Raw genomic sequence first — 13,421 nt, forward strand, 5'->3', positions numbered from 1 at the left:
GGTCAGACCATATGGCCATCCCCTTGGACTTTACATACCCCAACTTTTCCACCTCCTTAGCAGACCCCTGCAAGTGGGAACCCAAAAGAAACCTCAGAGGGATAAATAGTGAACTATTAGCTCCCCTTCTGCCCAGCCAATGCCCATCATTAGCAAATGACATCGACATTGCAGCTTCTGATCTGCATAATGCTATTCTAAAAGCGGTGGATAAACTGGCCCGGTCAAACAGACTTATTCTGCTAGGAAGCGCCCCTCGGCCCCTTGGTACTCCGATACTCTCAGGTTACTGAGGCAGGGATGTAGGAGACAAGAGAGGCTCTGGAGAGTCAATCTAGATCCTGATGAAAAGAATAAACACAAACTCCTACCCAAAGATTATAAAACTGCGGTTCTTACAGAAAAGAAACTGCATTTTTCCAAACTGACTGCTTCCCTCAGCTCCTCAAGGGAACTGTTCAAAATCGTCGACTCTGTCGGCTCTGCAATCCCCGAATTCGGTAATAGAAACCCAGGAGCTTTGCGACCAGATATCTACCTTCTTTCACACAAAGATAACTGACATTCACCCAAGCTTAGAAGCTCTTAACCAAGAATTAGGACCCCCCGCCCCACTGTCACATCTTGTCATAGAAGACCCTAGAGAGCCACCACAGGATAACTCTTTTATTTTCCCCCCGATCACTCTAGAGCAACTTAACGTGCATCTAGATAGGCTTAAATCAGGTTCCCCCCTCGACCCATGTCCTCTGAAGGTTTTCAAAGAATGCAGAAATGTCTTACTCCCTGCGTTCCTGGAAGTCATTAATCTGGCCATCTGTAAAGGTGTCTTTCCGACCTCCTGGAAAATGGCCATAGTTAAGCCCCTTCTGAAAAAGGCCTCGTTGGATCCTAAAATCCCCCAAACAATTCGGCCTATCTCACTACTCCCGGCTCCCGCAAAAATGCTAGAGGCCCATTTAAACCACCATCTGAGTGCCTTCTTGGAGAACTCCAGCCTTCTTGAGTCCTCTCAGCATGGCTTTCGCAGGTGTCATAGTACCGAGTCCGCCCTGACAGTCGTCACTAATAACATCCGTGCCAAGGTCGACAGTGGCCAGACTACTCTTCTGGTGCTGCTCGACCTTACTGCCACATTCGACACCCTATCCCCCTCCATCTTAGTCGAACGTCTCAAGGAGATAGGAGTGGACGTACTGGCACTTAGCCTTCTGAAATCTTTCCTGGATGGCCGTGCACAGAGGGTCAAGCTGGGTGACTTTCTTTCCCCAGCTAAACCTGTGCAGTGCGGGGTGCCTCAGGGCTCGTCCCTGAGCCCCACGCTCTTCAACATTTATGTTACACCCCTTGCCAGGCTTGTAAGATCTTTTGGGCTGGAAGTTCTCTCCTACGCTGATGACACCCAGATTATGGTCTCTCTTTCTCAAACTGCTGATATTACAGCCCGAAACTTTAAGAACTGCATGGAAGCGGTTGCAAATTGGATGGTGAGGAATTCCCTCAAACTGAATGGGGAAAAACGGAGGTGCTGATCTTCGGAGGCAAGGAGGAGATTTGGTCAATGGACTGGTGGCTTCCCGCCCTTGGAGCCTGCCCATCGCCCTCCCAGTCCGCTCGGAACTTGGGTGTTATTTTTGATTCCAAGCTCTCCTTCGAAAAACAAGTTAGCAGGACGACCTCTACCTGCTGTGGTGTCCTTAGAACCTTGAGGAAATGAGTACACTACCTTTCCACTGATGCCCGTAAACAGGTTACGGTGGCCCTAATTTCCTCAAGGTTAGATTACTGCAACGCGTTGTATCTTGGAATTAATACATCGCAGATACAACGTCTACAAACAGTACAAAACGCAGCAGCTCGGTTTGTTGCTGATGCCTCGAGGCTCGCCTCAGGCACCTCTATTAGGAAGGACCTTCACTGGCTTCCCATCCAGGCCAGAATAGAGTTTAAGGTCCTGTGTCTCACCCATCGTGCATTGCACGGGCTTGGCTCTGAAGACATTAAACCACTGGTGACCACTTACGTCCCTGGCAGGGCACTTCGCTCAGCCAACAAATATCTTCTGTCTGTTCCTAAAACCAACAAAGTCAAATGGGGCGACGGGGCCTTCAGCTCCCGTGCTCCTAAAATTTGGAATACTCTTCCGGCTGAGATCAAGGAACTCACCTCTCACTCTCTCTTCCGAAAGGTTCTGAAGACCTGGCTTTTCAGGGAGGCCTACCATTAACCAGCCTTCCCGCTTTCCCCTCACACAGCTTCTTTTTCATCCTCAGCGCCTTGACTCCTACGGGTGAAGTAGCGCTATATAAATTCTCTCTCAACTCAACTCATACAAGGCAGTCTTTCCTTATTTGGAGTTATGTCCTTAGAAGGCTCGTTCATATTAAATGAAGGGAGCTGATGTAGGGAAAGTGTACGATGTTCCCTGGATCTATATTAGGGTACCAATATCGAATATAACAAGTCAGAGTTTCCACCAAAAAAGGGTTACCAAAGGTAAGTAACTTGTTCATCTGATTGATACTTCTAACCAGAGATTGCTCAGCTTGTGAATAGATACCAAAGCCATACCTCCACAGGTGGTAGGTTAATTGAATTGATCAGATCAAAATGCCCATCCCGACAGACTTGACTTTACAGGCAATAGGGCTTTAGGTGAACATATGCACTGATGTCACAGTTACACCCGGATAGATATCCAGAAAAGGCACTCCATGAGCCAGTGCAGTAGTAGCAGCCTGGCTTGAGTGGAAGGAGCCCTTAATACACCTAGAGGTCGATCCCCTAATAGGTGGCACTTTTCTGCACTGCCTTGTCATTTGTTACTTCAGAGAAGCCCACAAAGAGCTGAACATTGACCCGATGGTCTCTGGTATGATCTATATAAAAACAAAGGAGTCCCTCCTTTTCTTTAAGGGTAAGGCAGATCAAAGAAAATCAGAAGGGTGATAGTTTGTCTGACTTGAAAAGGTGCCACTACTGGCAGGAATGCAGCTCGATCCCTTAAAACCGGTTTTCCTGGAAAAAAGGTTGTATGAGGCGGGTGGAACAAAATTGCCGGAAACTCACTAATGCTACAAGCTGACATTATTGCAACCAAAAAGAATGTTTTCAGGGTTAAACAGTGTAGAGGACAACTGTGCATTTGCTCAAAAGGAGTGCACATCAAAAAAGTGAGAACCGGGGGAGGAGTTCCGCGCGCAACCAAGATGGCCGCGTGAGCACAGGGCTCCCGAGACCTCGCCACCTCCCGCATATATCCTGAATTTTATCCTGACTACGACGACGGGTTATTGAAAACGCAACCCAGCTGATATAATAGCTGCTTTCAAAAATCGATTTGGACCCTGGGAACCGAAACTACGATACTTTGAACTTTTGTGGCCTGCTCCATGGAACTGCCCGGGGCTCGAGTCACTGTAGTGCCCAGGTGATAGTTGAACAACAACGGCCTGCGGGGTCCTGCTCAAGACCTTGGAGTTAACTTTCGGTTTCGTTTTTGGTTCTTCTGCCTCTTCCTATCTCAACACCACTCTGGCAGACCGGGAGCCGGACCCCGCAACTTCACCGTATGCCAGCTGCCGAGTGTTCCTGGTCGTGTGATATCCTGCTGAGACTCACACTTGGAGAGCCCCGTGGGTGAATCGTGAGGAGTCATTTTTACCAGGTCTCACAAGCCCCTCAGGGGCGCAACATCTAATATGGCGGGCAAACCCGATAGCGAGAAACGGAAGACCAAGACCATTCACCAAGGGTGTACTATTCAATCGAATATTATGGATCGCTATACCCATCCTAAAGGGTCCCCCGGTGGTGCGAGTAGGTCTCTGGAAGATGCGGGTGACGGCTCAGCCGCAGTGGATGATTTGACCCTGCGTGATGTCATGGGCGCCATTGCTAGCATGAAGACCTCCATTGGCCAACAATATGAGGCTCTGGCTCTAAAGCTTGACACTGTGGCAATCGATGTCAACTTGATCAGGGCAGACTTATCAAAGACTAACGAAAAGGTAAATTCCCTAGATTTGAAGACCTCCAGCCTTACGACCGATGTGTCCAATTTACAGACGGAGGTTTGCAACCTATGATCCTCCAATGATCTCTTTGCTCGCCGGCTGGAGGATTTTGAAAGTCGGGCAAGACGCAATAACGTACATATCATTGGGGTCCCTGAAAAATCAGAAGAGTTAACCGCAGATCTCCTTGTGGAAGACCTCATCTTAAACCATCTTGCCCCCAAAGGCCTGAGCAACTTTTTCGCGGTGGAACGTGCACACAGAGTGCCGGGTGGGAAGCCGAAGACGGGTGCCCCTCCACTGCCTATAATCGCCAGAATTTTCAACTTCAGAGATAGAGACGCTATCCTGCAGGCATCACGGGTGGGTGGCCCCACGAAGTTTGAAAACACAACGGTGAGCTTCTACCCTGATTTCACCCAGTTGGTTCAGAAACAAAGGATGGGGTTCCAGGGGGTGAAGCGGCGACTGAGAGACATCGTATGAAATACGCGATGCTTTTTCCAACTTTGCTACGTGTTGAACACAATGATCGGACGTTTTTCTTTGACCGCCCGAGAGAGTGAGTGACTGGCTTGATCCGTTGTCTACACAGCGTGATCGCTCTGAACATTCTGGAGGTGCTGAAGGTGGCCCGTTGGAACAAGAATGAGAAGTGGTTGCTGGTTTCCGGACAGTGTACAGAACTGGCAGCTGTGGTTTGATGACTTTTGTATCTGCGATACTTATGGTGTTATACCCAGAGGTGGCGAGGGGGGTGGGACTCTCCCTCCTCCGGGTTTCTTTTTGTAGACTAAATTAATGTTAGGGCAACAGGCACACTGCAAGTTGGGGTGGCTTTTGAGTCTAACGCAGGGGTGCAGGGTGGAGGGGTGTGTTTCGGGTATTTGTTGGGGGGTGTGGGGTGGGGTTGGGTGTGTTTTATTTTGTTTCAAGGCAACGCATTATTTTGCATCTTGATCTGGGTGTTGTGTTCGCTGTTGGGTGGATTCTGCACTTACTTCCGGGATGGAGGGTAGGGGGTTGAAGTTATGGTGTTGGAATGTTAATGGGTTTGGGGATAGGAGAAAACATGGAGTAGTGTTGCAGCTATTGATACGCCTCTCCCCTGACGTAGTTTTATTGCAAGAGGCACATCTGATCGGAAACACATGCCATGCTATGAATCGGCGAGGATATCGTCTAATTGCACACTCTGGATTTACTACTGGATCTAGAGGGGTGGGTATCCTAGTTAGGAGTTCCCTCCCCCTGGAGTTGGACGACATAATTCTTGACTATAGGGGACGCTATGCTGCGCTCACTGGTAGGTGGGAGGGGAAGACTATCTCACTGCTTTCTGTGTATGTTCCACCTGGTCTGCAGACTACGACATTTGCTGATTTGGGGAGAGTAGTGTTGGGGCCCCCTGAGGGCATTCTGGTGATGGGTGGAGATTTCTATTCTGTCGTTTCCGGTAGGGAGGACCGCAGCCCCCCCAGGGACCTCACGAGATCATAGTCTTGGTTGAGTGGCTTTTTGGAGACGCTGGGACTGGTAGATTGTTGGAGGCTGCTGCATCCGGCACAGGCGCAATATACCTTTCACTCTGGTGCTCACGGTAGTCTCTCTAGGCTTGACTATGTCTTGATGCCAGCAGCACAGGCCTCTTCGGTTAGGGAAGTCAGACACCTAGCCAGGGGTATTTCGGATCACTACCCACTGTGGCTTTTGATGGACACAATGGGTTCTGAGGGTCGAGTGGCTCCGATCAATCCTTGGCATCTCCGTAACCCCAAAACCCGGACAGAGTTGGTTAAGTCTTTGGATCATTATTTTGCTGAAAATGTGGGGTCTGTGTCCTCTTCTGTTTCGCTGTGGGAGGCTTTCAAGACGGTTATCCGTGGTCAAGCAAAAATGAGGCGGTGGTCCGCCTTGAGACCGAAATAGCTGAGCTGGAAGGGGATTTGGAGTTGGGTATCACTCATGATAAAGTGCATGTCCTCAGTCTCAAACAACTTGATTATAGGGCCCTGGTAACGGACGCTGCTAGAGCTATGAGTAGAGAGCAGCAGGGACGGCTGTATGATGTGGGAGACAAGGCTGGGAAGCTGATTGCTTGGTTGGACAGAAAGGAGAGGGCGAGTTGTGTGGTTCCTGTGGTTGAGAGAGCTAATGGAGTGTGTGTGTGACTGACCCGGTTGAGATTGTGGAGTGTTTCGCTGAACATTTTCGAAATGTATATTCCCCAGTCTCCGACAGACCAGAGGAAAACTCACATCTGCTGTTAAGGGACATTGCGTTGCCTCGCGTATCGGACCCAGATAGGGATCTGATGGACGCAGCATTTTCTGACGATGAGGCGGCAATTGCTATTTGTTCCGTCCGCTCGGGAAAAACTAGGGGCCCTAATGGTCTCCTCATTGAGCTTTATAAGCTGCGTCCTGACAAAATGGCGCTGTATCTTCGTGATATGTTCTTGGAATCGCGAGACATCGGCTCCCTTCTCCGTGATCAGCGACTTGCGACCATCGTGGTGATTCACAAGGAGGGGAAACCGCGTGATTGCTGCACATCCTATAGGCCTATATCACTCCTGAATGCAGAGTCCAAGATCCTCGCAAAACTGTTGGCAAACCGATTGATACAGGTGATCGGTAATCTGATCCATCCGGATCAATCTGGTTTCATTCCACATCGTAATACAGCAATGAACTTGCGGCGCCTGCATGGCGTCCTGGCGAGAGCGGCGTCGCTGCGTGAACCGGCCATCTTGGTTTCCTTGGATGCTACAATGACCTTTGATACAGTGGAATGGCCATATCTCTGGGCTGCTCTTGCAAAGTTTGGTTTCGGTCCTGGTTTCATCGGCTGGGTAAAACTCCTGTATGAGGAACCACTGGCTCAGATCGTGGTGAATGGTCGGGTTTCTAAGTCCTTTGTTCTGGGGAGGGGCACGCGACAGGGGTGCCCGTTGTCCCCACTTCTTTTCGCCTTCGCCTTGGAACCCCTGGCCGCTTGGCTGCGGTGGGAACCATCGCTTAAGGGTATTCAGTGGACCCCTGATTTTGAGGTTCGAATATCACTCTATGCAGATGACATCCTGCTGTATCTCACGTCGCCTCGGAAGTCGTTGATAGTATTGTTTGATGTGCTGAACTCGTTCGGCAGAAACTCCGGCCTTGTGATTAATTGGACTAAGTCCAGTGTTTATGTACTCTCGGGGGACACTCCCCCTTTGCCACGCGTCTGCCCCATACAGGTGACGCAGATGGGATTTAAGTATTTGGGGGTCTTTATTTCATTAGACCCCGTTGTCCGTTACGAACGTAATCTGCTTCCTCCGCTCCAGCGGTGAAAATCTGATGTTGCGGCCTGGTGTGGTCTGCCATTGTCACCCCTCGGTCGTGCAGCTCTTTTCAAAATGATGTCTTTACCACGGTTTTTGTACGCGCTTCAGAACATGTTTGATGTCATTCCGGCGAGTTACTCCCGGGAGGTGGAGAGTCTGCAGAGGCGGTTGATACGGGGTGGACGTCCACGTATCGCCCTCGCCAAACTGACGCTTCCCTGGTATGACGGCGGTATCGCACTTCCGGATATCAAGCGATACTACTGGGCCTCCCAGCTGGGAGCGATTAATCATGCAATGTACGGCCCGCGTTAAACCCTGCGTTTGAGATGGATAAGTGGCAGCTGCCGGGTGGAGATTATAATAGGGCGCTTTACTCCAAATCTGTTGGAGGGAAACTCTCGGGACCCACTAAGATAGCAGTGCGAGTGTGGCAGTGTGCGAATGCGGCAATGGGGTGGACGGACCGATTGACCCGGGCGACTCCGCTCTATGTGTCTGAAAGACTGGGCAGCTTGTGGAGGACGAAAGGCTTTGAGAAGTGGGATATGATCGGTATTTGTAAGGTTAGGGACCTCTGGACCAAAGATAGGATTAAGACCTTCGAGGAGTTGAAGGTAGAATATGAACTTAGTGACAAGGAGTTCTTCCGCTATGCACAGATCCGCCACGCGTTGAGTTCGGTTTTTCCTGCAAGTGTTGCTATCCCGAAATCATCCCCACTCGACGATCGGGTGCTTGACGGATACGATCCAGACAGCACTATCTCTCGGATATATAAGAAATTGATTAACGATCGTACAGACCTGTTGGTGCACCTCAGAGAGGTTTGGACCAGTGACGGTTTAGAGCTGGATGATGAGGACTGGCAATCCGCGATATCCTCTCCCAAGGAGGTCGCGATTCCAGCCCGTCTCCGACTTGTGCAACTTAAGATCCTGCATCGGATTTATGTGACTGGCCCTCGCCTGATTCGTATGGGTTATTCTGTGGATGGGTTGTGTAAGCGTGGATGCGGCTTAATTGGTACATTCCTCCACATAATTTGGGAGTGTCCGGAGGTGGTAGTGTTTTGGAATCGAGTGCATGCAGTGATGGAGGAAGTCATGGGTGTTCCACTGCTGCCCGAAGCCAGGCGTTGTTTGCTGAACGTTTGGGAACCGACTGATTATGATGTGGCGCAGACTTGGTGGGCGACCATTGGGAATATGATCGCCAAGAGAGATATAGCCCAGTTTTGGGGGTCCCAGAGGCCGCCCACTATCTCGGCATGGAAGGAGAATATGGATTGGTGTATGTTTCGGGAGAAAACAGTGTATGTGGCGCGTGGCAGACCGAGGAAGTGGGGTAAAATTTGGGGCCAGTGGAACTCGTACCGGGGTGATGTTTGTACACCTCCCCTCACCGATATTCCGGATGTAACTCTTTCCCCCTGACCCGACAATCCTAGTGTTGTCTAATCCTAATGTGTTATGATTCTGTTTCCCCCCTGCTCCTCCCCTTTTCTGCACTGATGATTTGTATTAAATTGTAATGCACTTTCTTTCCCCCCTTTGAACACACATCCAGCTGTATTGCCTTCTATTGCCTTGTTTGTTTATGGGTTTTTTTTTATTGTCAATAAAAAGAGTTACATAAAAAAAAGTGAGAAACAGATTCAAGTCTCATGGTGGCATCACAAAGGGTTTCGGTAACTGCATATGGTGTAAACCTTCACAAAATATCACCACAGCTGGTGATTTGAACAAAGAAGAATTCTACAGCAAATTCAAAGCATGGCCTAGGCAGAGAATGAGACAAATTTGGCAGACCACTATAGGTTGTGGAGCCTATTCCAGCACCAACACCAGTGTGGAACCCGGCGGAAGCATGTCTGTGTGGCATGTTAACACTGTCGCACCTTCTCTGGAGATCAAGAATCAGCTAGTTTTTTTAACTTTCACTTACCCAAAAACTTCAACGGCAAAAAAGATATGGAGCAAGGCCTTACTCTCGACTTTAACCAGTAATGGCATTGTGGTCTTGCAGTGTTTTGAGAACTAGAACTTCGCTTTGCAATCCCGTACGGTTTTCAGTTTTATCTGGGCGCAGGTGTCACAGGCCCTGGAGTTGTGTTTCCACCCCAAGCACCAGATGCAAACCTGGCACAGACATCTGTTTGCAACAGTCTCTACAAGGTTTAAATTCTGTCATTTTATTAGGGCCACAAGTCACATTTTGAGAAAAATGGTAGAAAAATCTTGTAATAGACTAAAGGAGTTGAGCTCATAATCAACGTCTGAAGATGCATAAAGAAAGGTACTGATATCAGCATACAAGGGTGGTGCTTATATGCGTTTCCATTTGTCACTTCCGGAGCAGAACGGCACTGATGGGGAGCGGCATGTCACCACCTACCATTGTACAAGAGTCTTGCTTTTGACTTATAGTTTTCAGGATCCAGTTTTATGTCAGGGGAACATCAACAAGGCAAAGGATCTCCGCTTAGAAGTATTCCGCAGAAATGTACTGTCTTGAAAAACACGTCATCTGTGCAGAAGCCTTTGCAAAAAGATGTTTACTCAATACAGTTTCTTGAAAAACAAATGAGATCTGTGAGGGGATGCTCAGATCCAAAGATGATGTTCAGCACAAAATGCGATTCCCAGAGAGGTAAAAAAATGCTAACAGCCTGGATAGGGCGCCTGTGAGGAATTCAAAGGAAGCACCCAAGTAGTTCTTACAGGAATATGGTGTATGAAGTAGACAGCTCTTCCAACCATTCGGATGAAAAACAGGACTAATGTAGAAGGAATCAAGGGTATGTGGAGCAAGACTATAGCAGCCCATTCATTTTGTAGCATGTCCTCTGATCCAGTCAATCATGGACACAATCTCTTGTAAAGGACAGCTAATAATACCAGCAAATACACAAAAATTCAGTTTTCTGAAGCTTTTCTATGGACCAATCCCAGATTTGAAAAAATTCAAGTAGTAGAACAGGAAACTTACTAATGCATCATGGGAGACGTGCAGCTGGCAGGAAAGTGGATTGCAGAAGTTTCTCCTTACCAGGGTAGGTGGGCCAGTGAGTTATGGCAAGACATGAGTGGAAAACAATAGTAAGAAGGATAAATGACTGCAATTAATTTTGTGCAGGCATTCTAGCCATAGTTTTAGCCGTAGATGTGGTGAGTGTGCCTTAACTCAATCCTGTGATATAGACCTGTCAAGAACCAAAAACACAGAGGGCTTGGAGGAATATTGGCAGAATACTGTACCATAAACACTCTTACGTGGCTAAAACCAAAACATTTATACTAAGCACAAACACTCTCCATTTACTAACCGTAAGGAATAATGGTTAGGGATTAGTTTGCAAATGGTGTGTGGAGGAAACTGAGTTATTGGTTGGTGGGGGTGGGTGTAACCCCCTCTTAAGTAACAACCACAGTCCTTTCCAGGCTAAACCACAAAAGACACAAAATTAACTTGTGCCTATCCCTTGCTTGGCACAAAAGCAGTCAGGCCTAACTTAGAGGCACTGTGTTAAGTATTTCAGCAGCACACATAATAAAGTGAAAACATAACACAATGAAAATCCCACACCAATTGAGAAATATAGAGAATTTTTAATATATAATTTGACACCATAACCCCATACATTCAATCATAGAACCAAAGGAATGATTTTTTTGAATGCTTTCCTTGAAAAATAGCGCCTAAAACATCAAATTGCCAATCGGGGACACCCAGTTGCCAGGACAAAGTCAAAGGCTATAACTGACCACAATGGAGTTGGTTCAGACACACAAAGTGTATTGGGCCTGGTCTCAACTGACCTTAAGGCCAAAAGAAATTTTGAAGAAAAATATCTGAGAAGGTAAAGTTCAGCGGGACAAGGCAGTCAGAGGTGACTGAGGAGGAGGCGTTGTCAACGAGGAGCAGCAGGACGAAGTCACAGTTAAGATTTGTTAGTTCGGTCTATGTCACTTTTTTGGAAGTCTGAAATCTCCAGCGGGATGAAGCTACAAGCTGTAGCTGACGAGGGCTCAAAAGGCAAGATACCCATTCTGTGAGGAGCCTCTGAACAAGATTTGCTGCGGAACTTAGCAGCAGCTACCGCAAGTTCAGGCTAACCAGTGATGCACCTTGGGCGGATCGTCGAGGAGTAAGGCCCCGGTCTCCTGTCAGTTCTCAGAGCAAGTTTTGGTTATAATTGTTTGAGATCCTTTAGCACCATGTCCAATGGCCCAGGACTGGGTATGCGCCACTTGGAGGGTAGGGCTCAATTCAGGCAGCATTCAGGTGCAGGGTTCAAGTTGTTTTGTCCCTTTAGCGCCAATCAGGAGGCTATGCAACTAGCTCTTGGAGTCAATCTGACAGGGCAGGGCTTCTGAGAGTCCTCCGCAAGTCACGAGTAAACTGAAGAGTGGGTCTGATGGATCTTATCTTTATACCTGGTGCCAGCTTTGCAGTGAGAGAAGCTTCTAGAGCTCCCAGTCCCTCCGACAGTTGGTTCTGGAATTTCCTTCCTCCTTGCCAGGCTCCAAGAAGTCCAGGGTAACAAAAGACTGGTGTGTCTTTGTGAGTGTGCTCAGGCAGCTCAGTTGAAACTGAAGTGGGGGTGGAACAGATCTGCCTTGAACATCATGCCAACACCTAGACCTCCTTTGTCTCACTATCTGAAATGAATACACAAAGTTCAACTACCACTCTGTTCACAGTCATGTGAACCAGGACACAGGCTGAAGGCACCAAATGGTTAGGACACAAAATACCGACTTTCTAAAAGTGACGTTTTCTGATTTGTGACTTAAAATCCAACTTGACCATTAAAGAGGATTTTAAATTACAATTCTGTAGAGGCCAAACATGACATTTACCTGTTCCCAACCAAAAGTTATCACTTATTAAATCTAATAAGGTGACCAAATTTTATACTATGGGAGAGGTAAGGCTCATAGTAGAGAAAACGAAATTAGGAGTTTTTCACAATTAGGGCATGTAAAACTTAACAGTACATGCCCAACTTTTTTTTAATTACACTGCACCCTGACCTATGGGATGTTTAAAGCCTACATTGAGGCTGACTTATATTAAAAATGTGAGGTTTAGTCCTGACAAAAGCTTTATTTTGCCAGGTTGAACTGGCAGTTCAAAACTGCACACAGGCTGCAATGGCTACAGGACCACTAATAGCATTTAATTTACAGGCCCTGGGTGCATGTTGCACACATTTGCTAGGTAATTATAAGTAAATTAAATGTGCCATTCAGATGTATGCCATTTGTACCAAGTTTTAAGCACCTTAGAACTGAATAGAAGTGGTAAAGTTCAGAGAGTCCTAGGCCACCAAAAACAAATCTCAGCACACGGAAGGGGAGTAAGCAAAATGTTTGGGGGAAGACCACCCCCTAAAGTTGACAGGATTAACAGTGTGATTTAAAAGCGATGGAGCGAATAAGTAGGGCCACTCTGAATGGCTCAGGTAACACTGGAACATGTTTCACTCATCAGAGAAATTGAACAATGCCGTGAATCAAGCCATTGACATTGCCAATTCTTTCAAGAGAATTGTCTTAATCTTCAGGGGACCTACTAACCTCAACATGATGAAAAGTGCATCCACACAATGAAGCACACTCACTGAGACAAGGGAACCCCATATAGCAGTTGTTGCACAATGTGCGTCATTATCTAGGTTTGTGAAAAGATATTCTTCATGCACAACCAATACAGGAATTGGAACCAAAATCTTTAAAGACTTCTTCAAAATTAAACTCTTTGACAATTCAACTCACATGTAGATGTAGATCCTGCCATTGCCGAATACAGGCAAAACAGGATATGTCAACTCACTGTCAAAAAATGTAAACAGACAGAATATAGTTGAATCACTGAAGAATACAATAGATACGTCATAGTTTACCTGCGCTCAAATTAGGAGAGGTTGTATCATTGGTTTGATGCAAAGTCTTCCTCTTTTTTCGGTTAGGTAGGTGTTCGCTCTGCTCCGAAGGTTCCTATAATTCATCATTTTTTCATTACTTAAAAGGTTATTGTGCAACACATTTTCATACAAAATATGCAGA

At 47.2% G+C, this 13,421-nt stretch overlaps 1 protein-coding gene across 2 annotated transcripts in view; it reads right to left on the reverse strand.

Moving 5' to 3' along the window:
* CENPU (centromere protein U) overlaps window positions 1–13,421 on the reverse strand; it is a 740,965-nt gene that overhangs the window by 346,832 nt on the left and 380,712 nt on the right. For both annotated transcript variants that reach the window (XM_086962486.1, XM_086962485.1), the window contains one exon: window positions 13,259–13,352. In XM_086962486.1, the coding sequence (XP_086818612.1) occupies window positions 13,259–13,352 (94 nt within the window). The remainder of the gene's footprint in view (window positions 1–13,258; window positions 13,353–13,421) is intronic.

This window comes from Lissotriton vulgaris, chromosome 3_1, assembly GCF_964263255.1.
Source record: "Lissotriton vulgaris chromosome 3_1, aLisVul1.2, whole genome shotgun sequence".
Taxonomy (NCBI): domain Eukaryota; kingdom Metazoa; phylum Chordata; class Amphibia; order Caudata; family Salamandridae; genus Lissotriton; species Lissotriton vulgaris.